Raw genomic sequence first — 27,106 nt, forward strand, 5'->3', positions numbered from 1 at the left:
AATTACCTAGTAGTTCCTGATAGACTGGCAACTGAGGGTAGGCTAATTGTATGTTCTTTTTTTATTATTTCTTATCCGGTTTAATAATTCTGTGACCCGTATTTGTTTTAGTACATTTATTCATTTAAAATGTTTAAAATGAAAAGAACGCTCGTATATTCATATGCTAGATTTTTCAATGAGCGTGAAGAGTACAGTTTTAAAAATATTTATCATTTAAGTACTTGAACTATTTTGTAGGAAAAACGTATCAGACAAAACATATTATTCACAGACGAGCATTTTATAGGTCTTAAAAATTGCGTTGATAGGGATTTTATCTTTAAGTTGTATTCTCTATGGTTCAAGGATTTTCCCCCAGATGACGTCATCACACAGCCAGATCTGTTTGCTGTTCAGCTGAAGGAGAAACCCACTTCATTTAATTCACAAATGAAAACTGCAAAGTAATGTTAATGTCCAGAAATGTTCGGGTGCATTCCCTTTAAACTGACGCACTGATAATCAGCAGGCGATCCAGCTGTCGTGCATTCTCAACCCATCACCACCAGATGTCTCTCCTCACTAAGCCACCGTGCGGTCGCCATGAGTAAACTGTGATAAATACCCGCAGAAACAGGGCTTGGTTCTGTCAGGCTTCATCCACATAAAATCCCAAGCTGCCATTGGAGAGCCCGTTGGCAAGAGCGAACAGGACGCAGACGCAGGAGATATCGCAGGAAGGCGCCCGACGAACGCAGTGTCCATCACTTCAGCTCATGTAACCAGACAGCGTATGTTGGAGGCAGTTATTTAACAAAAGCAACTTCGTAATAAAAAAGATACAAAAGAAGGCGAGAAAATGGGACATACCGCAATATTGATGGCTGTATTGTCCTACTGCGTGTTGGAAAACGTCGAGGTAAGAGCAAGACAATCTGGACCATTTGTACCGATGGCGCATTGTCATTTTGCTGTCCGTTTAACTGAATGTCGATGTGGACAAAATGCTGTGTTATAGTTCATATCGACATTACACATGCCACGCATACAGCTGCCTCTTTCTCCATATTGCTGACACGCACCCTTATCTAGGGCAGGTTTAATTTGTAAATGCATCCTCGGGCTCCGTCCTATGTCAACAAGAGTAACGACACACAGAGTCCATGAAAACGCAGTGATAGTGAGAGAATTTCAAATGCAAAAACTGCAATAGCATGGAAGCTGACTTTCAGAACGTAAATATAAGAGTCTTCATAGAGACGTGGTTCACAGTGCATTCGGCTCGCTGCGTCAAGTCTGGGCCTGACATGAATAATGTCACATAGGCCTTTTGCTCTGTGCAAGGATGGAGCTTAAATCCCATTTTATTGGTATGGGACATCTGGCCTTGTCAGAGAGAGAAATCAGCTTGCATCCGTCCTTTAGAGGAGTGGTGCAGCTCTCGAGCAGGATGGAGTCGTGCATATGCAACTGCTGTTTTGTATTACATTTGGTCTTCATGACAGAGCAGTAAATAGATGAGATAACTCCCAATTTAATCTCACAGTGATGATCAGGAAATGACAAATTTTCAACGGATGGTCCTCTTTCATGTAGCTCTATTTCTAAATATGTTGCCTTGAAAATGCATGTGAATAAACTGATCATCCAAGAGGCTGTGACTTTGACATATCATTGGACATAGAGTGCGATACAGAGTATACAAATGAGAGAGATGGGGTCATCTTATTGGCATCTGTCTCCATCAATAGGTAGAGAGGAGATAGTGAAAGTCTCTGATAGAGAGCGACAGATCAATGGGCCGCCAGCTGCTCCCACCTCCCGCCTGTCTCATCACGACTTACAGCAGACACAGTTTGATGGACTCTGCCTTTTATAACTCTTTAGTCATCCATCATGTTCCCCACTGTAATAGACCTGATGTAGGAATTCAGGTTGGAGCCCGGGCATTTGTGTGTAGGAGCAGGGGGGTGTTTGGAGGTGAGCGTGAGTGTGGAGGAGAGGTGGATGAGTCATGATGTCCCAGCTGGAGCTGCGTTTCAGGTCAAACGTACTTTTCCACCTGGAAATGAAGAGTGAATGAAGCGGCAGTATCGTATGTAGAATATTGAGTCTCCCCAAGTTCCTAAGAGGATTTGTGAGATGTTTATTTATTAGCCATCTTCCACAGTGAGTCTGTAGCAGTCATAAAGCCTCTCCTTTCATTCTGAAATAATTTCACTTCTCTAAGAGCCTTAGCGGGATTACTGCTATGCTAAGGAACAGGCTTTAGCTTCATACAAGGAGACCTACCCATGAAGGTTTACACTGAAGATTACGCTGTGAGAGGGTTGGCTGGCTGGATTACACTGTGGTATTAGTCCTAATAAAGCTGTCAGCTTCCCTTAATTTACTGAACATTCTTTCAGCTGAAATGTGCGAATTGGATCAATTTGTTTTGATCTCTCTTTTACAATGAAATATATTTAAATGTGTCAGTGCACTTGGATAATCAAAACGTAATCAAATTAAAATCCCAGACTGCATTCTGGATTAGTTTGTTTTAGTTGAATCACAAATTCAGCATCGGCCTGTGTTCTGATCGGACAGACACATCGATGCCAAGTTGTCACATATGTCAAGTCCAGTAATGGCATCCCAGGTATCTCAGCTGCAATAGCAGTTACTGTACCTGTCGCAGCACCCAGAGCATTTAGCTAATTGACACTCAGATACAAGAGGTCATTCATGAAAAAAATGACAATAACAACCACCTTTATGGACAGCCTGTAAACTTCTATATCATGTAGTTTGACTGACTGACATCTATGGAGCAGAGGAAGTTTGAATTACATTACATTTGTTGGGTTTTGTGTGCCCACAGCCTTTTGGTCGGTTACATGTGCTCTTTCATCTTTAATAGGTGTGGGCAATATGGATAACATATCACAGTCAATCACATTATGATACTATAGAGGTGGGCAATATAACAATATAGTTTTTCTTTAATAATTAAGAATTTATAAATTATATATATATATATATATATATATATATATATATATATATATATATATATATATATATATATATATATATGTATATATATATATATAATTTTTTTAGAGATTTTGTCATACCATTCATCCCTAAATCATGTTATTCATAGGTATTTACTTTTCTGGGTTTGTTGAAAAACAGACATTCCTGGCTAGTTATTTTATCCAATGACAATTTCTCCACTGTGTATACTAGATTTTGTGATCAGTTAACAGTCAATATAGGTTATCTGACCGTTATTTTTTCAATTAATCGATTACATTTTATAACGTCAGGAAAATAGTGAGAATAAGGACCAAGCTGACATATTAAGGAATCCTGTTTTGTCCAACCAACACTCCACACTCCAAAGGTATTCAGTTTACAATCAGGAAAGATTAAAAGTTTTTGCCTACATTTTTTTTTTACTTAAATGAATATTTGATTATCAAAATGGCTACTGATTAATCTCTGTCAGCCGACTAATTGTTTATTGCTTCAGCTCTTATTGTGATATTGAATTACATATACCATTAGAGAGGATTTTATCATTATCACACAGCCCTATCATGATGTAGTTTATTTTCTGGGAAATTAATAGAAAATTAGATGCAATTATCTGACAGCTATGACTTGGCTAATCCAGTAAACTAAATAATATAACCAATCCAATTACTCTTATTGCATTAATGCAAACATATATATATATATAAAAATCATGATATTGTCATTTAGCAGTCCTGGTCATTGATTTGCAACATTGCCTGCAATTGTGTAATACAACACAAGATATTAAAGAACTACAGCTACTACTGCAGAAATGGTTTGTTAAATGCCATATTTGATACAAAAAAAAAAAAAAAAAAAAAAAAAGAAAAGAGGAAGCTATAGGAACTACAGGTATGCTCATCTTAAGTCAACCAGCTCTGTATTTATCAAGATAAATGACTGCAGTGTGAACAGGAGCCTGAGCACTCCAGTCCAGAGAGGCTGCAGAAGAAGAGTAGTCACAGACCCACCATATCTACAGGTTTCAGGAAATACAGAAGCATAAAGGGAGGAAGAGAAAATGGAAGGAATGAGCAGAAGTAAGACGTAGGTTTTAGTATGGCTGAAGATAAAATAAAAATGGTGAGTCATAAAGCTGCTGTGTAACCTCCCCTCTTCCACCAACACATCCCCACCAACAGCAGTTTCAGGCCTTATGCTGGAATACAGCCATACAGATCCATGCATCTCCCACCGCGATCTGCCTCTCAGTGCAGTAACACAAGAGGATTTATTGGGGTAAAAAAACAAGAAAAAAAGATAAGGACAACTACATCTCTCTCTCTCTCTCTCTCTCTCTCTCTCTCTCTCTCTCTCTCTCTCTCTCTCTCACACACTCACACACACACACTCTGCCCTATACTCACTTAATTAATTTTAGAGCCAAGAGATAATCTGGTTCCACTAATGGATTCCCGTGCGCTTGCTATTCTCTACTATATCCACAGGCAAGTGGGCATAAAACGTACCATTTTGTTGTATCACATGTTTTCCCTCTGTTCTCTGTATCTGAGTTCCTTTCCAGTGATTTTAATGTGCAGCACACTCACAGGACCTGGATTAAATCCTGCAGAGTCATTGTGAAATGAGAGCTGTAAAAGTGCCCTAGCAATTGAGCTTTTACTAAAGGTGACAAACTAACGAATGATATTATTGCGCCCTGTTGGCCATTCTTGCAGTCGACAACATTGAAACAGTGCCTTGTGCTGTGAGGTTAAGAGGGTTATTGGGAGGGTTGGTTCATTTTCTATTATTGCTACAAGTTGTTTAGAGTGTGAATGAAGAAAATATATGTTTGGGTCTCCAGGCATGGAGTTCATCAAGCTCTTCTGCTGAAAATAAATTTACATTAAATGCACATTTGCATCCTCCCGATAGGTTCAGGAAAAGCTCTGCCAAATCCTGTAGATGATTCAATCTTGTCTTCTGGCCTTACTGAAATATTTCAAATTATGCATCTCAGCTGGAAGGGGAGTAATTCCCAATCCAGCATTTAATAATGTTTGCTTGCAAGGCTCATCACTTTGTGTCATCTCTATAACCTGCCATGCATAACCTGATGCACTGCATTTGATGAGTTAATTTCTTTGGCTTCCCAGACTGCACAACTGTTTCATAATCAAGGACTAACATTAACTTCCAGTTTCCTAAAGATTACTTTACTTTTCATCATCTACCTACTGAATGTCACATATAACATATAGGCTAAGTTGATTTTTGGGGCAATTTCAAACCTTGAGTACTTGCAGATCAAATGTCTGTTAAATGTGTCGGTAAAAGCTGAAGCCCAGATGGGACTGTGTGGTTCGGATGTGTGCAGGCTTCTAATGTGTGTGTTTTCACATGTCATGAGTTTGCTCAGTGTCACCTAGAGGGATTGAGATACTGATCACATCAATGTGGCTTGCAGGGCAGAGATATTACTGCAGCCCAAGGTCTCCACACCCTGCATAACTAGCTCAGTAAGCCTAACGGGTTGGATTTCTGCGTAAAAGTTTAGTGCCATGGCGAAACGAGATGTTTAGTCCTGTCGCAGCTAGTGGGAGGTTTCAGAAGAAGCCCCCCTCAAAAACATCTGCAGTGTGGTGATAACACTTGTCCTCCATGTTCAGGAGGAAAATGAAAGAGTGCAGTGAAACAGATTGAGGGCTGGTGGAAATAGAGAGAGAGAGAGAGAGAGAGAGAGAGAGGATTGCCCTGGCACGGCGGATGATCTGAGAAATGGAGAGGGTGAGGGAGAATAGTGTAAGTGATGTAGAGCATGTAGAATGTTATGTGGGTTGCAGGGTGGAGAGCATGCTAATGGAGGAACCCAGCCCTATTGCTGTTCAGCCCGGGCATCTGGAAGAGCAGAGAGATCCATCTCTGTCATGTACATGTATTCACAGGTGGCCTTGAAAAGAGACAAGGGGTGCAGAGGCAAGAAAAAACCCTGTAGCCAGAGTGGAGCACTAAAAGTGGGACTGTAAAAAACCTAATTTCCTTAACGGCCGTTGCTGCAGGGTTGGAGAGAGTGTGGGGTTGGTGGGTCCGCTGAGACTGATCAGGCCAGTATTAACGTTCTACAGGAGAACATTGGGAGCTGTTATGAAGGGAAAATGGATGTACTTTTTGGCAGGTTGTTTTCACTCTGCTATCATTTGCACAGCATTGGCTACAAAAACACAGCTCTTGTCAGAAGGAATTAAAGCTAATCTCTAAGACATAAATCCAAATGTAACAAAGGTACTGTGGTATTGATGGGTAGAAACCACACATACACACAATTAGGTCACACACTTACACAGATAACTCAAAAATACATACACATACACACACACACATACACACATTCACCACACACTTGCTACTTTATAAAGATGGCACGCTGCAGAAGCTGCATCAATTATTAAAGGCTGTGGAAAGGTCTGGGCTCTCGCTTGTCGACGGGGCTTTGGCACTTGTCACGCAGCCTCTCAACGCTCCGATGCCAGTTCTCTCTCTTCATGCTACCTGGTTTTTTTTCTTAACCCTCTTCCCCGCCCTCCAGGTCCACTCCCCAGGCTCGCTCTACAGAACACAAAAGAAAATGCCCACGCCTGTGTCCTCCTTGCCTCTGCCCCCCTCATCCCTCCTCTGTCTCTGCCCCAGCCTCCCCTGCCACATCCCAGAGGCACTCCTTACCCCTCCCCTCCCCTCTCTCCCAGAAACTGCTCCTCCATCTGCCTCAGCAGCTTTCAGTGGCCAGTGACATCTTTTAAATTTCCTTGCGTATACTTTCATTTTTCTTGAATAATTCATGGTCCACACTCACCCTTTGTTTTATTCGTTTTTTTTACATTTCTTTCTTCATTCTTGATATTTTCAGACATCTCACTCCATCTGTCTTTATTTGCACATATCTCTGGTTCTCTATTGTCGCTACACAAAAGTATTACCATCATATATCCTTCCAATATGAATATATTATATTATTATTAATATGAATCAATACAATACAAAGTGAATTTCTTTCAGCAAATATCAGGAGTTACATTGTTAGGTTTGTGCTGTAATCTTCTTGTTGGTTGTACCCATTTTCCCTAAATACAAGCCATCAAATTCTCTTTTAGTGATTTCCTACATTTCCCTAAATGCTTTTTGACAACTGGTGTAAACTTGTTGCATCCAGCTATGATGTATATGCGTAAGCATTAAAGTTAGCTTAATATTGAGTATTGCATATTCAATGAGTACTTCAGTGAGACAAAAAATTGATATTTTCCGAAATATGCAACCAAAAGGATTGCCAGCAGTTGTTTATTTACCAGTGTTAATGTGTTATTGTAGAGGAGTGCATATTTCCTCAAACATACCCTACCTTCCCCTGAGACAAAATGTTCCCACAGCATTTGACTCGAAGCTTAGTATTCAGCAACCCCAGATTAGATTCTCCAAAGGCTGCCTGCAATTGACTCTGCCTCTGTTTTAGATGGCTTACCTACTACAAACCACCAGGCTGGTGCAAGCAGCTATAGATGATGCAGGGACTCAGGTGCTGCTGTGGCTGCTGTTAATCATCAACAATAAGATTCAGCCAGTGATGGGAAGAGACAAATCGTATTCCTTTCTTTTCTCAGCTCAGGGTCATTGTGCTCGCCAAGGCCAAGCTGTGCCAATTAACAGCCAATACTTAACCAAGCTCATCTGACCAATTGGATACTTCGCATGAGTCTAGCAGGGGTTTGAAAAAAAGAATGTAATAAAAGCACACATCAGACATGGAGGTTCCAGGGTCTTCTGTACAGATTGTCTCAATGATTAAACCATTTTCCCTTCAGTTGGACTTTATGGCCTGAGGAAATGAGATAACACTAATATTTAATCTACTGAGTGATTCTGCAGTACAGACTGGCAGACTGCACCGCCAGCACGCATTATCTCACCAGAGTGGCCCGGTCTAAAATAACACTGCAACGACTATAATGCAAGACGGGACATGTCAGCCTCATATGATCTCAGTTATCATTGATTTTGTGCTCAGTGGGTTTGTCAAACTGCGCTTTCTAGTGCTACTGAAACGTAAAAGTGCTTGTTTTGAATAATGTTGCATAAAGACACTTGGTGAGGTGATTTATTATTTAGGCCTCTTCCGATGAAAATCGGATGATTCAAATTTGTTAATATCCCATCTTTTGTAATGTAATGAGCATACTTAAAGGAAGTTTTGGAGGGACAGTTAATAAAGCAAAAATGGAAAGCTAACCAGTTGTGTTGTAACACGCAGGCTGTGCTGGCCCTGAAGCAGAGGAATAAGAGGAACGTGACGAATTATCATGTCAGCAACTGAGTCACCACATTGAGATTTACCAAGAGTGAATCATCAAAAACAATACAATATAATGCTGTCACTGATAGTGGTTTAATAGCAGCCAAGACGTTGTTAAATATGGTATATTGCATTCATTGTATTTATTATGTTAATACCATTGATGTATTATATTATAATTTATATTATATTATATTATACTAATTTCATTTACGGCTGTAATTTACAATCATTTTCTTGATTGATTAATCTGTAGATTTTAATCTAGTAATTGTTTAATCAATGAAAGAATCTATAAGAAAAAAATGCCCATCACAATTTCCCAGAGCCCAAGGTAGTGATGACAAATACTTTGATTTCCACAAAGATATACAGTTTCCAGTCATATGAAACATATAAAAAGTAGCACATCTTCATATGTGAGAAGCTAAAACCAGCATTTTGTTTGCCATTCTTCATGAAAAATATCTTTTAATATTAATTCATTAAAAATATAGTTGGCAATTTATTTAAGTTTTCACTGACTCTAAAGAGAGTCAATAAACTCAACTCAGCAGGGCCCAGTATTGCATAAAATAATTTAAGTGGCGTGTAAACAACCAACAGACAGTGATAAGGAAAGCTAACCAATCATTAAGCCAGCGATCAGCGACCCGCCGAGGATACAAAGTCGAACCAAACATATGGGGACTCTTTCATGTGAGAGAGAGAGAGAGAGAGAGAGAGACAGAAAACGAGTGACATGCTTGAAATTCTGTAGGGAACCAGTTGCTACGGTAACAGGGAAGGTAGCCGGCTCCTGTGGGTGGTGTTACCATGGCAACCACCCTTAGTGGCCAAGTGATGCTGAGAGGAAGAACGTAGAGGAGAGGCCTAAAAAAGTGTATGTTTACGGGTTCGATGGGAACAAGTGAGGCAGACGAAGAGGACAACAAGGGAACGGAAGCTGATGTTAAATTTGGGAGCGTGACGCCAGCCTGCACACTGTTTCATCAAGATCATCTGGAGAAGAACCTTGATTTATTTATTTTTTTACTTTGCTTTGTACAAGTGGCAAGCCGGTCCCAGCGGGCCTATCATTAGCTGTTCATCCTGCTGTTCACTAACAGAGCACCTCATTACCATGAACAGTAGGCCAAAGATGCTGTGCAGGGCAACCTACTCTCTGAGAGACCTGGGAAGAGGTTATCCCCTCATTATGTCTTTGCCGTTTGTTGGGGTAAAGCTAGCCATACTGTACAATCGGATCTCTCACTGGGAGTTAAAGACCAGTTTGTTCCCACTGTGGCGATACCACATGCCTCTGGTTTAAAGCCATGAACCAACATGTTGTGAAGTTTGGTTAAATGTTACATACACATACCATTATACTTTATGTGATGTATAACGTATTGTATGCAGTATGGATGTGGGGTCTCTGCCATAGTTAAAAAGATCAATTATTGCTTTTAGCTTTCTGGGCACACCACCACCTCAATAAATACATATAATAATGATGTAAATAAATACACACAACCACACACCAATCTGCCTCTACTGTGTGTATATATATATATATATATATATATATATATATATATATATATATATATATATATATATATATATATGTGTGTGCGTATGTATGTATGTTTATATATAGTATAACCTCAGAGCCTCATTTTCATAAGATGCATCTGCTAGACATGCTCCCAGGGGAGCAGGCATGATGTGATTAGAATTGTGCATGTGCATAAATCAGAGACAGAAGGAAAAAGATATATGAACATTTTAACCCCCTTTCCATTCTCCTCCTCCTCTGTCACCGCCTCTTCCCTATGCAGTATATCACTCCGTTGTCTGCTGAAAGTCTCTATTTGTTTATGTGCACATTCAGTTCAGCACAGTTTTATTTATTTGACTATTATTTATTTTAATTTAAAAGACTCATTTGCAATCATAAAAACCAAGATATAGAATACAGCAGAAAAAAGACAGATAACCAGTTCCTTATTTACATATTTTGTGCTATTAAAGTGCAAAGAGCATAGCTCATAAATCATATGGATGACATGCATCCATGTCCCAAAGGACTCATAACTTTCTAAAAAGAATATGAACTTGACATAAAATAATTTAAAATCGTACTTGAGTGATTTAAGTTCCAAAGCAAGATGCACTCCAAACTGTTATAACTGATCATGAAACTTTTAACTCTATTGGCAGATTCCTTTACTTGTTTTAACAAGCACAATATGCAGTGTAGACAGATCTATAGATAATATAATACTATAATACTCACAAAGTGCATGAAGAGACAGGGAAGTAAAAGTAGAACTGGGGGGAGAGATGACGTGCGGATCCAAAGAAGAATACCCAGGAAGAAGGACTTCAGTGCAAATCGGCTGCAAAGACAACAGAGTCAAAAGCAGAGTGAAGGGCTTGAGATGCAGCAAAGGCCAAGAGTGTGAGATAAGAAAAAAGCAAGAAGAAGCATCAGATCTTATTGATGCTGGCTGCCTGCTGTTCGTCAGGGAGACCGTAGAAATACAGTCTGTTTTTAAATGGATCAATTATTACAGTCTTTTAACCTAAACATACCCTTATTTAGGATTTCAGATTCCTTTAATCTACTTAAAACATGCTCAAGGGCATTATGGTATTGTTTTAAGACCTGTTTTAAGTCTTGTCTCCCCCTGCACAAAATACACACTTGTCCGATAACTTACTCTACTATGAATAAAGTTATCATTTGTATATATGTCCTCTGTCTGAAATTGAAAATCATGTTACTGCCTAATCTCCATTTACCTTGGGTTTGAGAGGCAGCAAAAGCCCAGAGTGTGAGATAAGAAGGTGTGGTTCCAGGGTGCATTACCCATTCTAGAGATCTAGCTCAAAGTCTGTCAGTCATTTAAATGGGGAACTAAATTAAATGCTGCTCTTGTCCTGTTGTGGTCTCAGGATAATAATTATTTGACATATGTATGCACTTTTCTATCATTAAACAATTATGTTTTGCTTATTAGAAGAGAGGTTAGAACTATCTATGTGGCAATAATAACCTGTAGAAAATAATTGTCTTTGTGTTTAATATATTCTAGCTGTGACCATGCACACCATGCACTTGCTAATAGAAATGTGAACCTTCGAGTCACAGATATGACTGAAGACTTTGGAATGTATTTACCACATAAATACAGATTTGGCTTTAAAATCTGCCTTGATTCAGTAGCAATTGTTGTGACATTAGGATGTTTCAGATGGACCTGAAGTGTTGAACTCTGCGCTAAGCCTTTGATTCCTTCAATCCCCTGAGGTATCTCTTCAGCTTGAAATCGTATCTGCAGGCTCACAGTGTTTGGTATTACCATGTTGGCATTCCCATGTTGTGTTGCTTAACTGTGAAGGAGGTTCAGCAGTGTTATGTAACAGCAGAAATGCTAGCAGCAGACAAAATCATTTCAGTTTGACAATGTAGAAGAAGCTCTCTGGACTCCGGAGTCTCTGTTTTTCTGGCTGGATTTATTTTAATGAAATATTATTATGCAGTTTTCTGTGTCCCACATATCTGCAGGAGAGGATCCAGGAAATGACAAACTACCCTTTGTGTTTTTGTCCTTTCTGGAGAGAAAATACGCACAGTGTGGCGTCATTATGGTGTGTGAGTCAGAAACAGCATTTGTTGAAATGTGGGTGGAACGGAGAGGAAGACAGAAGTTGAGCCTACTCTATGCAACACAAGTCTCACAATCACTTGTTTAATTTGGAATATTGCGTATGCTGCCTTCCCAGAGAAATGGAAGCACCACGCATGAAATTAGTGTTGTATCTGTGAGAGTTTCCTGTTTTGTTCCTGTGATTGTTTTGGAAATTTCTGACGAGTTTTACAACAGATGTTGCTGAAAGGCAGGATGTTTAAATGATAAAAAAGCTCACAGGAAACATATCTGTAACAATGTTGCCTGCACAATGGGAGTAAAATACAGGTGTGTGTATTATGGAGTGTAATATAAAGAGAGAAAGGGGAAGAGAGACTCAGGATGTGTGTATACATGATATTTATCATGAGTCATGTGAGTCCTAGCTGGGAAAGGTGGTCATTGGGCTTCTGTTGAGTCCCATGGGGCTATCATACATCAGGGAAATCGGTATCCAACTCATATGATTCCAGGAGGAGTTAGGGATCTTTACAGAAAAAAGAAATCAGTCTCTTTCTTATTTCCCAACTGCAGCAGCATGTAGACTGCTAGTTGGAAAGATATATGCTAAAACCTAGAGAAAGAATATATATTCAGACCCCAGTGTGCACAAATACTAAGTAAGTACTCCTAAATAACCACAATCATGAAATGGTTGGCACTTCCACCCTTCAGATCTATGATGTCTCTTGCAGTGATGCCATCTGACATGCCCTGTATTTTAAGCTATACTTGAAATTAAATCAAATATTGGGAGCTGGTTGTGGCTGCTATTTCAGACCTAGATGAACCCTGGTGATTATTGGGCCATCTGTTCCCAGTGTGCCCAGCTGGAGGCTGGACCGCTGTAATCTGGACTGATGAGACCTGACTTAGAGAAGGCCGTAATGTTTGCACATCTTTGCAACCAAAAAGCCTCTGTCATAATGGTTGGCGATCAGGCATTGAAATAAGGCATTCAGATTAGTATGCAAGAAGTAACTTTACAGTTGTGGTTTACAGTAGGAAGCAATAGAACAATACATAAAACACAATGCAATATGTTCCACTCTGCCCATCAGTCTCTTCTGAATAGAAAATGAATGGCTTCAATTAGCCATTAGTCAAAGATGTATAATAATGAGTGTCAATGTGCTGAGCTAACCTGCTCTATCCTCCTTTGTCCCCTCTGCACCATGAGAGTCTAGCAGACTAATGTTGCTACTCTCTAATAACTACATGCCACACCAGGAAGAGGCCTGATGGAGCCTATGAATAATTAACCAACATGATTACAATGATGAATGCTCACAAATCTCTCTGGCCATTTAGCACTGGTCTAGGGAGGGAGGCCAAACAGCAGAGTGTCAGGCATTGTGTGAAAGCTGTTAGGGAGGGAGGGGGAGACAAGAGAGATATCAAGGATAGGGCGGCTGGGGTGGATCGGGCTCAGCCTTGAGAGGAGGCGGAGAGAGGGGAATATAGAGAGAAAGAGTGAAGGAGGGGCCCGGAGAGCAGGAAGACACCCACTATTTAGCCATCTGTGCTGCAGAGAAGCACGAAGACATGCTCAGGAAGGCGTGTGTGTGTGTGTGTGTGTGTGTGTGTGTGTGTGTGTGTGTGTGTGTGTGTGTGTGTGTGTGTTTCATACATGTATAGGTTATGCATCAATGAGGCCTATTTGTACGTGGGTGTGTTCCCTACATGAGGTGGAAAAGTGGCCAGTCCACAATGTAACAGCATTCACGAGCAATCCTAGCTAACCAGTCTTTTCACACCAAGAGTGACAAAGCTCATAATTAGCACAGTAGATAGATTTAATAGTAACTCATTTGTTCTTTTAATTACATGTATCACCAGCATTACATAAAAGTATTTATTAGGAAATATAATGACTTGAAGTATATAAACTCTGATAGCAACATTTAATAGCATTGAGAGCAAATGTATAATGTACAAATGTTGCTGCCTGGATCTTCAGGTCCAGGCATTTTACGAGTTGTCTGTCCTTGTGATGTATGGTTTATTACGTTGTCACTACATGGTGTATTTTAGTTAGATGGGATATCCCAGATCCCTGTTGCTAGGGAGTAGGGATTAGCTCCTCAGGGGTCTGATGTCTCTAGTTAATTATCAGGTGTCAAGCAAGCTCTCTGCAATATATCTCTGACCATAGAGTCTGTATTTATGTAGTTGCTAGTGCATTCTCAACTTTAAGTAAGCACCATAGTGTTTCACACAACATATGCACAGCTACACACATGTACCTTGTAATAACACAAATACATAGGGCATACAAAGGGCACATACCTAACAAAGGAAGTATAGAACAGATGAATTATTGATAAATTAAACTCAGAGAAACATAAAGCAGGATCAAAAGCACAATGAATCACAATTGTATGCAAGGGAATACAAATGATCTTAGTGCTATCAAAGGCCCCTATGTGACTGTAATAATTCTGCTCCATGCTCTAAGCACTAAAAGAATATACCTAATAGATAGCATCTGATGCATTTATGCCATGGTTCTCCAATGTACAGTCTGGCAGCAACTTATAAAAGGTGACAAATGATGGGTGGGCTCCTCTCCCCCGCCTTTACTGGTCTGGCTTGCCTGCCAGGGCCGGAGATTGCATCATTACAGAGGATGAAGTCATCCTGCAACATAAGGGTGGAACAGGTGCTGAAAATTTAATTAGACCAGTGTGGAAGATGCCGAGGAACATGTAAATGTACTGCCCTTGCCCAAACCCAGCCCTGACTGGCAGAATTATTTATTTTACAAGATCTTATCTGTTGGAGGCTCTTATTTTGAGTGTTCCACGCTGCAGAATCATTTACTAGAGGGATATCTGTGAAAATATAATTAACCATTATTATAGCCGCATTAGCTTTTCCACAACTTCTGGCAGAGTGTGTCCTTGTCTCTATGGGATCACTTAGTTTCCTTGTGAAGCTTTCTGCTACTGCACTGTGAAGTTTGAAGCAGCACAGTCAGTATGCTGCGGATATGGAGAAGCAGATCAGAGAAAAATAGAATTTCAAGGGAGCTAACGGATGCAAAGAAGAACCTGATGTAAAAGCAAAAAACCAATCAATGCTTTATATCACCAGGTCGTTATTAATGATGCAGCATTCTCTGCAGTGGGGCGCTGTCAGGCTTCTGGGCTGTCTGCCTGTTCAGCCTCCTCAGCACTAGGACATGATATGTGGGACTCAGGATGGTTGAACAGTGCTGCCTTACCAACGTCTGAACCTCTTGCAGACTGTACTGCACAGAGATGCTTCAGTACACTACTGTATTTTCCCACTGAGACATGGAGAGCAGCTCTGCGGCCTGTCCTTTACTGGAGAAGAGGCATAATTGTTGACAGATTGTGAAGCATTATTGTGAAGCCAACTGGATCAGTGTGCCTCAGCGAGACTCAGAGAGAGTCTTACACTGCCTTGCTCACACCACGGCAGTCTTAACACTAAATACAAATTGCGTACCACCAAGACACTGAAAATCGTTGTCTTCATGTTTGTCAGTCCTAAGGGAAGTACAGCTATAAATTGTAAGTATAAAATATGGACAAAACAGTTTTAATGAAGGCCTGAGAATGATTCATTCACAGTAGCAAAAGCTATTTTTAGCTGTGAATAAAAAGCCTAACCCCTCACCACAGAGGACTATTGTCTTTCTATTTAATCTGTATCTAGTGAATACAGCAATGTGTCTACTAAAGACCTCATAGCATTGAGAGGAAAGCACGTTTTACTTTTTGTAATTTTTGTAAGCATTACCTTTCTGCTTTAGTTAAATAAATAAAAAACATATTTTCAAATAATGTTCAGTAATATTGAATATATGTTGTGAATCAAGTGAAATGAGTCTACAGCCATGCTAGCGGCTCTGAGAGGCTGCACTCACAGCATTGCTTTGAGCTAAATCCTAATGCTAGAATAACAACATGCACGGAATGACAATAGCATGCTGCTGTTTAAGAGGTATAATGTTTACCATGTTGAAAATCTTAGTTAAGCATGTTAACATGCTAACATTTTACTTATATGCGCTAAACACAAAGTGAATCTGAGCCTGATGGAAATGTCATCCACTTTGCAGATAATTGGTCATCAACCAAAGTATAGGACAAATTAGAAGTTTTGACCTGATGATGGTGCTAGAGGTAAAGTCGGGGGATGAATAAAGTCATTACAAAACATTGTAATTTAACCATAAATGTCTGTACCAAATTCCACGGAAATCATTATCACATAAAGCCAAAAATGTTGATCTTGTGATGGTGTTAGAGGAAAAGTCAGGGGATCACGTCAGTAGGTTTCATCCTTTGGGGATCATGAATGTCTATCCATCCAATAGTGGTTGAGATATTTCAGGCTGGTCCAAAGTGGTGGACTGACCAACCGACGTTGACATTAATAAAGCCATGCTGCTTGCATGGCTACATTTATTATTTATTGTTAGCTATTCAGGTTCACTAATTGGTAAGTTATATGGGAGACAATTTGTTGTGTACATGTTTGGTCTGTATTACCCACAGCTTTGGAATAAAGTAGGTGTGTGCAATAGAAATAAGTGTGCACCTTACCTAGCTACACATGATTTTCCCTGCCCTCCAGAATCTGTCTGGACTTCCTTTATCAGTTGACGATTATTATGTTGTTAGACTCTGCTCTTGGTTGAATGACCAACTTGCCATTAGCAACTTAGAAAATCCTCTCCACCGTCCTCAACAGCACTCTGGTACATACATATTTGTGCAGTTCTGTCGTGGTTGGGCTTCAGGTCAGATATTGGAGTTAATTTTACAGTAATACCAATGATATGTGATCTAGGGCTTAAGAACGATTGACATGATGCAATTAGTTGAAATGGGCAAAAAGTACAATAGGTACTATTTAGCAATGCATGCTAAAATGTATTTTAGCATTAATTGCCTAGGTATTTAAGGATTAATTGCCTGGCTTAATTGTAAAAGTTATATATATATTTTAGTGTAATACAGTAATTAAAGCTATAGTGCGTAGTTTCTGCCGCCCCCATGAGCAATTCTAAGTAATGACAACAAAACTGTTGGCGCGTCCACATGATACATGCCTTCCGTGACCGCGCACAGACCCCAACCCTCCTCCACACAGTTGCTAGTAGCCAAGGAGGACACAAAGGATTAAAAAAAACATGATGGACTCTTCAGAAGAGGTAATTATCTTTACTCTAGTTTCTGCGTGGGAAAGTCACCAGACGCCACAATCTTCTGAACATAGCCATACTGAGAAATACAGAGAGAGTTGTGTGGAGCTGGTAGTCTTAATTAGCTTTGTAGCAAGTAATTTGGCAATGGCTTGAATGTAACGGATGTTCATTAATATCAAAAAGTTACATTCTAAAGTTTTAAGGTTCCACGTGACTAAACATGATCAAATAATAAAGCTAATGAAAACAGTATGTTTTCAAAAAAAATACAGTCAACAACATTCACTGGAATGAAATCAGGCTTCTATCGTCATGCCCGGGTTAAAGCATTTAGTCTTGCCAGATGTTTCCCAGACTCATTAGTGTTGCATTAACTGATTTCCCAGGTCAGTGTTTCTTTTTCCAAAAAATAGGTGTAATGTAATAAGATATTAAATACCGCAAAATACATTTCTGTCCAGCAACTGATGCTTCCTTAAAAGTGTTCTTACCATTTCTGTGTAAGAACAAAAAGGACTGACGCATGTTGACGACAGCTTTGGTTATTGCTGTGAGAACACGACACAGTACGATGAAACACATACTGTACAAAGGCACTGTGTGGCATTTACACAACAGAGCAGACGGAGTCTATGTGATGTCAGCCCCTGAGCGAGGTTTATGGGATGCTGTAGCTGTGTGTGGTGGTGACCAGAGTGTGGTGAAGGAGTGATCATAGAAGACCAAAAGAAGTGTAAATCATAAAACAGTATTTCTTATTATGGGTTATCACAAGAGGGAGATCTAATCTGGTTCCAGATCAGGCTGGAGGCTGGGTGTGCGGCCTTGCATGGAGGTCAGGGCCTCAGTCTCCTGATGGACTGCTATTGATTGGGGGGAACGTGGCGATACAGTTGCAGTCGCTCAGCATTGATTTTCTGCAAGTGCAGTAGTGGAGAGCAGGCAGAATGAGAGAGCTGGACCAGGGGGGAGCTGCCAGGTTATCTTCTCAAATATCCGGACGTATTTTTCTTCTTTTTTTTTCGTGGCACTGACCTTCCCTGAGTCAAAGAGATATATCTATTTAGAAATTAGATCAGCAGCTTCTGCAGTGCTTTCTTGTGCTCATCCAACATTACTCTTAAACAATAAAAAGCTCAAATTCAGCACTGTCAATAACTAACTTAAACCTAAAAAAAAAAGTAATGCAGAATTTCATTTGTATATAAACCATGTAATCGTGAGCCAGGATGTGCAGGATTGCCTATAAGGAGGAAGTCAGGCAACGTAGTTTATAAAGTGACAAAGTCCCCTAGGGAGGAGGTAAAGGTAGACGGAGGGGTCAAAAAACACACAGGACTCCCACCCAGAAGTATGCTGTTTGTGTCTGTGTGAAAGAAAAAGTCACCGTTGACTTATTTTACCTTACTTTTGCTACGTAACTTACGTACTTAACTAACTTCATATATGTAAGTAATGTAACAAACATACTTATTTTAACCCTAACCACGATCTTTTCCTAAACTTAACCAAGTAGATTCGTAGCCTAGACAGGTTGAGCACTGCACAGGCGCAAAGATTGCTCATGTTGCTGAAAATTTGTAGGATAACACACAATACATTTTATATAAATATCATACGAACTACAAATAAGAGTTTGTTTTCCAAACCAAATGTTTAGTTATTTTAGATTTTTAAATGTTTTCCATACCTTCTAAGCAGCCATTGTTTTCATTCATTTAATTGTGGGGTGATCGTTAACTTGAAACTTGCTTGAGATGGATAATCAATCACACTCAAGTTGCCAGCAAGTGCTGACAGCCAAAGCTTAAGGCCGGCCACACACTGGCTGCATGGCGTGAGCGTGGCGTTTCTGTTGCGTGTCAGTTGCATGGCGTTTTCTATGTCTTTGCACACCAGAAACGTGTCTGACGTGGCGCTGCTGCTGCTGCTAGTCTTGTCTGTACACATGTCTGTTTCCCATTGATAAACTGCACTCAAGCAGTAGTATACTTCATGTAAAACATAAATATATACTGATTTGATTACAACAAATACAACGTCGGCAGTATTGACGGCAAAATAGGGTACAGAATATCTCCTTCTGTATTGACAGGTGAAAACTTGGAGTTAAGCTTTTCTTTGAGAAAAGAACAAAGAACGGCACTGAAGTCATTCTTAAAAAAGGAAGATGTGTTCGGAGTTTTGCCGACCGGATACAGCAAAAGTTTAATCTATCAACTAGCTCCGCTACCTTCTTTGTTGCTCTGCTTGGTTGTAGCGCTATCCTATTGCATGCAGTGGGAATTTGACAGACAACCGTTTATCCCGCCCCTCGGATTGAGCCCTGCCAATGGTAAATTCCCAGACCCAACATCTTGATGCGGGTCTGGCTTGTCAGGCTACATTTTCTCATCATCCACTGGCAATTTATATTCAAACAATATTAAAATGAATTGGAAAAAGCCTATAATGTAGGAAAATGCATTCATAAATCTAAAAAACTCTGCTATGCTTTGAGAAATGGTCAGCAGTAATGAAAAGTAGATCCGTAATTTGTAAGAAATCTGCTAGGACATGCAGAAACACAACCTCCTCTTAGCGTAATTATAATGCATAGACTGCTCAGGGCCTTTTATATTTTTTGTACATTTACTCAAAGGGTTTTATATATTTATTTTATTCTGTATGAATTTTAATTAGGACTTCAAACACTTGAGCTCCGGTCGGCCAAAGCAGGGCTTCCCTTTGATCAGGCGTCACTCTCCCATATTTTATCTCCTCCATTTCTTCCCTTTGGGTAACTTCCTTCTAATTGGCTCAGCGTCGCTCGCCTTGTCTGTCATCAGTGTGTCTATCTCTCTATCTGTCAGCGCAGATGAAAGGATATGCGCTTTACATAGGCTCCGGGGCGCAGGATGCCTTTTTGAGGAGTTGGGAGGTTGGACAGTAAACATTACTGCATGCTCTCTACCATGAATGTTACTGTCAAGTGATGCACTGAGAAACCCACATCTTTTACTTGCGCTAACTGACCTCCAGCAGACTGTGCATGTGTTTGGTAAACAACTCATGTTTGCACCAGAGATGACTCAGACATCCAACATAATATACTTTTGGACTTTCTCATGATTTTTGAAGGCTTGCTGCCGTCCTTCTTTCTAAAAAAACTGTTTTGTCTGTTAGGTCAGATGAAGTCCTTGTTAGTGCTGTTTTCCTCCTCCTGCCTAACCCCTCCCCTCCTTTATTCCTCCCTGGGCTCTTGCTGTCTCTGTGCTGTGTGTTAATGTAGTGAAGTGGCCCATCGGTCAATGAGTTTGTATTAACACCTGACTCCCAACCCTAGCTGCTGTTTCTTCCCTCCCCCAGGCAGAGGCAACATATCCCACGATCAATAACAACATCCTATAAGGCCGCTGGAGAAGGGGAAGAGGAGGGGGGTTGGGGGGGGGCAATCTTTTACATACTCTTGTATATTTTTGCTGTACACCTTCCTTTTCATCTGCCACCAGTCAATAACTCAGGCCTTTTATTGGCTCTTTTTGTCATTCACTTCAGGGTTATTTCAACAGGGAATCTTCTATGGATCTTTCCTGAATTTTTAGGTTTTCCAATATTCTCTTAAAGCTTGCGGTGTGCACTCAATTCTCCTGTGCATTAGCTTCTACTTCCTTCCTCTACATTCTCGCCTCTCTGTTTCGATCTTACACTCACTCAGTCTTGCACCCTGGCTTACACTTGGGGTCGAATGTTGGATAGTGCTGGAGTGCATTTAGGAATTATCTGTGGTCTACCCGCCCTGGATCAGCTTCAAACACAATATTGTCTGCCATTGTGTTTGTATCGACTCCTCCTCACCTCCCTTGTCTCCCCCCCCCATGCTTTTTAGGCTCTAGCCATGACCGAGGTGAACGGGCCAGGCCTCCAGGTGGCAGAGCCGCAGATTGCCATGTTCTGTGGCCGTCAGCTCCTGCACATGAACCTACAGACTGGCCAGTGGGAGCCGGATCCTCAGGGCCGTCCGGGCTGCTTCAAAGAGCCTGGTGAAATCCTATCCTACTGTCAAGAGGTAGGGTCCTGAAACTTGCAAGGGAAATACCATAAACCTGAACAAGTGCAATGAACACCAGTCTGGATCAATGCTTTTAACAACAGCGCAACAGAATCATCCTTAATGGCAAAGAGCTGGTTTTGAAAGAATGTTGCATTAAATCAACACTGTAGAAGGCTTAGAAAAATCTAGTAAATTTAATTTTCTTATTCTCTAATTTGCTTTTTTTTAACACCTGTCCTATAAATCTATATATTTAATCATATATAGTAAAGTGATGGTGGCCTGTTGGAATATTTCAATATTTCATTTGTAGCACCATCCACTTTTCCTCCTCTTGTTACCTGATATGTGTACTCTTTAACATCTACTGTAAAGTAATCAATGGTACACATACTCTCCATACACTCCACATTTATTTGAAGTGCAACAGTAAGGCAACCAAGCGCCATCTGGAGGTCAGAGTAGACATAGCTGCTACAGAGAGCAGCAGCCACGAGCCTGAATGGACTGTAATGTGATTAGCAGACACATTATGCATCTGTGATGGATTTTATACAAAAGCCTCCCTGTTTTCCTTGACATTTGTGATGAAAGCATTTTTAGTGTGCATTCAGACTCTGTGCCAGCTACATTTCTCTCACCATTAAACCTCACAAATTTTCAAATTTTAAGTGTAAGTAGTCAGATGTGAAATTGGAAATATTAAAAAACAAGAATGTCCATTGAAATGATAACTTCAGAATGCCATGTCCAACGTGGCTTCAGATGAAGGCCTTACACAGCTTTGTATACGTATTTAGAGAATATGTTGCATGACTCTCTCCCTTGTTAGCGTTCTCCCCACTGACTGTGCTCTCCTTCCTCCTCTCCCCGGATCATGCTACTTTTATTCTCCCCTCCTCTCAACCAATTCCTGAACCTCTTCTCTAACCATGTTTTTCCCTGTCCACTGCTCCTCTTGTCTTAAAACCTTCTGTTCTGTCCATCCATCTATCTGTTTCTGTGTCTCTTGTCGTCTCTGCATGTACCTGTATGTCCAGATGTACCCAGCACTTCCGATCTCCCATATAGAGGAGTCAAAAAGACCTGTCACCATCCCTGCCTGGTGTAAGAAAGGTTGGGGCCACTGCCAGACACACCCCTTCATAGTCCTGCCCTACCGCTGTCTGGGTAAGAACCACACACTGGACTGCCATTAGATAATTACACTAACAAGAATACACAAGTTTGACTGTTTGCTTGAGATCATGCCACCTGTCTCAGTAATATTTTAAGCTTTTGGCCTTTATTTGATAGTAGACAGTGGAAACAGAAAGATAACGTGGGAATAGAGACAGGGGAACAACAAAATTTAAATCAGGATTATTGCAGTTATGCATCTTTGACCACTAGACCAACAGGACACCCCTATGGAATAGTTGAATATTTTGGGAAACATGCATATTCGCTTTCTTGCGGAGGTAGATTAGAAGATTGACATCACTCTCACGTCTGTCTGACTAAAAGTTGTGAAAAGAAATACTGGGAACCAAGCAATCGGCCTGTTCCGAACAGGCACGTGCTTCAAACGGGCACTGCACTAGTGAATACAGCCAGCAGCATCTTAGCATCAAGACTGGAAACAGCTTGCCTGGCTCCTCTTCAGCTCAGTAACTAAAATGTGTAAAAACTAATTTTTCCATTACAGTGTTTGTACGAATTTAACAAGTAATAACATGTAACATCTGGTTTGCTTAGTTATATCGATCTTCTGATTTAACTCTTGATAAGAAAGCCAATGAGCATATTTCCCAAGTTGAGCTGCTCCTTCTCTGGGTTTATTGCACAAGATAGAATAGGCCAGGCCACAATAGTATACATTTTATAGTAATCAACAACACATCCTTTTGAGATATAGGAGTTTCCCTTAAACACTACACAGCCTATAGCATTGCGTTTTATTGGGACCTAAGATACAACAACATACAATATTATTAAAGAAAATAAAGAGTGACATCATGAATCAAAGCAGAAAAATACATCAATTAGCTCATGCCCATGCAAATAGTGTATATGCTAACATGTTAAGCATGCTTACCACATATGGCTTTACATTGATTAAAAAAAAATCACTATTAGAACTAGTTTACTATTAGAACTGTCGATAGGCGGTGATACAAAGCAGGATATGCAGTTTTACAGTATTGCAGGCTGTCTGATATAAGCCACTAGGGGGCAGATAGGCCTACAATGGATGAGAGAATGACTGAGTGAGTAATAAACAGTAAGTCACCCTGGATTCAGGAAGCACTTTGATTCTTTCAAACAGCGTTGTAGAACTGGCTCTAACTTGTTTAATTTCTGCTGAACTGCCTGATGGGTCAAAACATTCCTTTATGCATGAGCCCTAAAGACCAGCGTGTAGTATTAGTGTTGTATGAAGAACAGCTTTTAATTGGATATAGACTATTAAACCTCTTGTTCATTTCTGTATGGTCTATTGTATAAAACAAATAAGTCATCTGCATTTATGATCTCTATAATACATGTTTTATTATTCATTTTTAGTAAAGCCCATTTTCACTTGATGTCCTTGACTTGCTACCCTAGCTGCAGTTTGTCTGCTCAAAGTGCTTGTACGTTACACATATACGCCTTCTGTCTGTCCTAATTTATGCACTCTAGCTTATCTATTCTAGTCCACAATGTATCTACTTGTTTCATGTAATCTGTGTATCGCTCAGCTTGTGTTTATTCATGTTCACTCTTTTTACGCACTTAAAATACTCCCACTGCTTTAAATCATCTTACACTTTTTTCTTCAATCGTGCTGCAGAGGGCGAGTATGTGAGTGAGGCCCTGCTGGTGCCCGACCGATGCCGTTTCCTCCACCAGGAGCAGATGGATGCTTGCGAGAGTTACGTGTACTGGCACAACATTGCTAAGGAGGTGAGAAGGGCAGATCAACATCATGTTTCCAATTGTAGAATGATTACCTGTGAGTAAGAAAAACAAAGGTTTTCAAGCCACGTTAAAGCATCAGGGTGATTCTTTCCACTGGGGGCATTTTCATGTACACAATGAACTTTCCAGTGCAGATTTAAAACTTCTTCTGTAGCCAGCCCGAACAGCAATAACAGAGTCAGACTAGACTAGACAAGTCTGCCCAGTGGTGTGTTGTGTATCACGTCATACTTTTTGACAGTACGCCTACATGAGTTTTTTTTAAATATCATTCTGATGGTGGCAGAGTTCAAGCTGTAATTCTCCCTCATTATCACCTCCTGTCAACTTTTTATATTCCAACAGGAGAAACTCAGAATTCTGTCTTGCTATATTTAGAATTTGCAGTATTTTATTCAACTTTAGCATAGAAATATAAATTCCAAAACTCAATGCACATTGTGTTTTCAACTTAGTGGAATCGATTGCCTCCCTCTCAGGAATGCACTGCAGACAATCTGGAGCTCCACAGCTACGGGATGCTGTTGCCGTGTGGAGACCATTTCCGCGGGGTCGAGTATGTGTGCTGCCCAGGCCGAGGCAGTTCAGGCGGTAAAGGAGAGACGGAGGAAAGAGAAGTCCCCGCTGGTCCGCAGACTCTCACATCCCAGACCAGTGAAAAACTCAACTCTGTGTAAGATAATTCAGCTTGACCACACGGAGATGTCCGAGGATGAGCGAGTGTGTGTTAATGTTCATCAGACTAATGACTGTTCCACTTCTCCACAGTACCAAAGTGACAGTCCCCACTCCCAGCCCCTCTCCTGACACAGATGTGGACGAGGCCGATATGGAAGAGGAGGATGATGAAGTGGTGGAAGAGGAGGGGGAGGAGGAAGAGGAAGAGGAGGAGGAGGACGTTGATGAGGAGGAGGTAGAAGAAGAAGAAGAAGAAGAAGAGGAAGAGGAGGCCATACCTGTTAAAGATCCAGAGGAGTATGAATACCCCATTGACTCAGGCCCCTACCAGACATCAGACTATCTGGACTCTTTCTACTACAAGAAAAGCCATAAACCCACCACCTCTGCACCTCTGATGAAGGGAGACATCTGTGAGTGTCCCTAATTTATTCTGTTAAAGTGTTTATAAAAAGTCTTGGCCTGCAGTGAGGGTTTAGTAGCTGCGGCCAACAATAGTCTCACTCCTAGGGTATAAACTATGGTGTTTAGTAATGGAAGGATAGCTCTGTTTTCGTCCAACACATATGGCCATACTCCCCATATGCATGCATGCAAACAAGCCTATCTGTCTAAATATATATGGGAGCTGTATTTGCTGCTTAATTCTTTCCAGTTCAGCCTCTGGTGAGTCTATACTGACCACTGACCTCACGGTCTGTGTGCGTCATGTAGATCTGGTGCATATCACACATCCACACCCACAACAACCTCCAGGCCTCAGAGGAGAGCTGCTGTGCACAGGAAACGGAGCAGTTGACCACTAAACACATGAACTAAACAACTGAACAAAGTCAGGATGGTAAACCATGACGGTGCTCACTGTCTATGTGGGAAACAGTGTAAGCAATTACGTAAAAGAAAAGCCAGAGCCTGTTCTGTTGATACTCTGTCAGTCCATCTCGGGTTGGCTTTGGTATGATGCTGTCAGGTTTATTTTAGTATTATTAAACCCTACCATACAAAAAGTACAAACCCTCATGCTACTCTCTCTTTTGTATACATGTAATACAGCAGATAATTGTTTTCTATCACTGTACATGAAAATGTCAAAAGTATATAAGTAATAGATGTAAAAATGTAATGCAACAGTACTGCTGCGTTTATAACAAATAATATATTTCCATTAAAACAAGTGGAACTTATGTACTGTAACTAATTCAGTTACTTGAAGTCTCAACGCACATTCCAATTTCTTCATCACAAACATATCATGGATTACGTTTAATAATCTTGTAAATTGCTTTCCAATATTGGGGATTAGTTGAATGCCAGAGAATCTATAGTAATGATTATTCTTGTGTGTTACACAAAGCGATGCTTTCCCTGGTACTCTGCTGACGTTATAAAAAAGTAATTATCTTCAGTCAAAATTCTCTCCAGGACACAGCAGATGTAGTTGCACATTGTTGCTTGTTTAATTTTTCCCTTTCCTCAAATTATAGTGTAAAATTGCCCTCTCTCTCTCTTGCTACTTTCTCAGTGCACACCCTGTCACATTTTGACCAGGGCTGTTCTTTTAATTACAGGAGAATTGCTCTCTGGCTCTTGCGATCTGCGTGACAGTAATAACCTCTGTTTTCTGTCTCTCCCATCTAGTGACTACACCTCGGCCCACAGATGGCGTTGATGTTTATTTCGAGAAGCCAGTGGATGACACTGAGCATGCCAACTTCCTGCGTGCCAAAACAGACCTGGAAGAGCGCAGAATGAAGCGTATCAATGAGGTGACTTTCACAGGGCTAAGAACTAATAGTTTATAATAAGGCTAATAGTTTGTTGGCTGGCAGGTCGGACTGAGACTGGCTGTTCCATTGCTCTCGTTTTCTAATCTTACTCTTAGAATGACCGGTCACCGACCTACACATGTTTTGTGTATTCAGGTAAGCAGATAAAGAATAATAGAAATGTCACATACGGCGCTAAGAAACAGAGCTCGGTGGTGCAGCCTAAAATTTATATTATCGACAGTGGACAGTATATATTCCGATGTATAATGAATCCTCTCATAATTTCAATAGAATGTGATTTCAGTGCAGCATAAGACTCTTAGTTACCATTTATTGCCAGGAGTTAAAGTTTTTATCAATAAACCAATAATATACTTTGCAGTGGTCGTAGAGGCAGAGCTTTCACAGCACATTATGTAAGTTGAGAGTGTATCACACTGCACATCTATGTTTGCGTGCATGTGTGTATCTCGCATGCACACAATC

The 27,106-nt window shown here is 40.5% G+C and overlaps 1 protein-coding gene across 3 annotated transcripts in view; it reads left to right on the forward strand.

Annotated features, from left to right (window-relative positions):
• Positions 1–486: 486 nt before the first annotated feature.
• The window catches only part of aplp1 (amyloid beta (A4) precursor-like protein 1), a 33,642-nt gene continuing 7,022 nt past the window's right edge, over positions 487–27,106 (forward strand). The window contains exons 1-7 of one of the 3 annotated variants that reach the window (XM_028579522.1): positions 487–901; positions 21,066–21,245; positions 22,271–22,400; positions 24,046–24,158; positions 24,653–24,846; positions 24,942–25,264; positions 26,490–26,617. In XM_028579522.1, coding sequence (XP_028435323.1) covers positions 842–901; positions 21,066–21,245; positions 22,271–22,400; positions 24,046–24,158; positions 24,653–24,846; positions 24,942–25,264; positions 26,490–26,617 — 1,128 coding nt within the window. In that variant the 5' untranslated portion in view covers positions 487–841. The remainder of the gene's footprint in view (positions 902–21,065; positions 21,246–22,270; positions 22,401–24,045; positions 24,159–24,652; positions 24,847–24,941; positions 25,265–26,489; positions 26,618–27,106) is intronic. The other 2 variants (XM_028579520.1, XM_028579521.1) reach the window with 2 other exon arrangements.

Source organism: Perca flavescens, chromosome 6 (assembly GCF_004354835.1).
Source record: "Perca flavescens isolate YP-PL-M2 chromosome 6, PFLA_1.0, whole genome shotgun sequence".
In the NCBI taxonomy this organism is placed as follows: domain Eukaryota; kingdom Metazoa; phylum Chordata; class Actinopteri; order Perciformes; family Percidae; genus Perca; species Perca flavescens.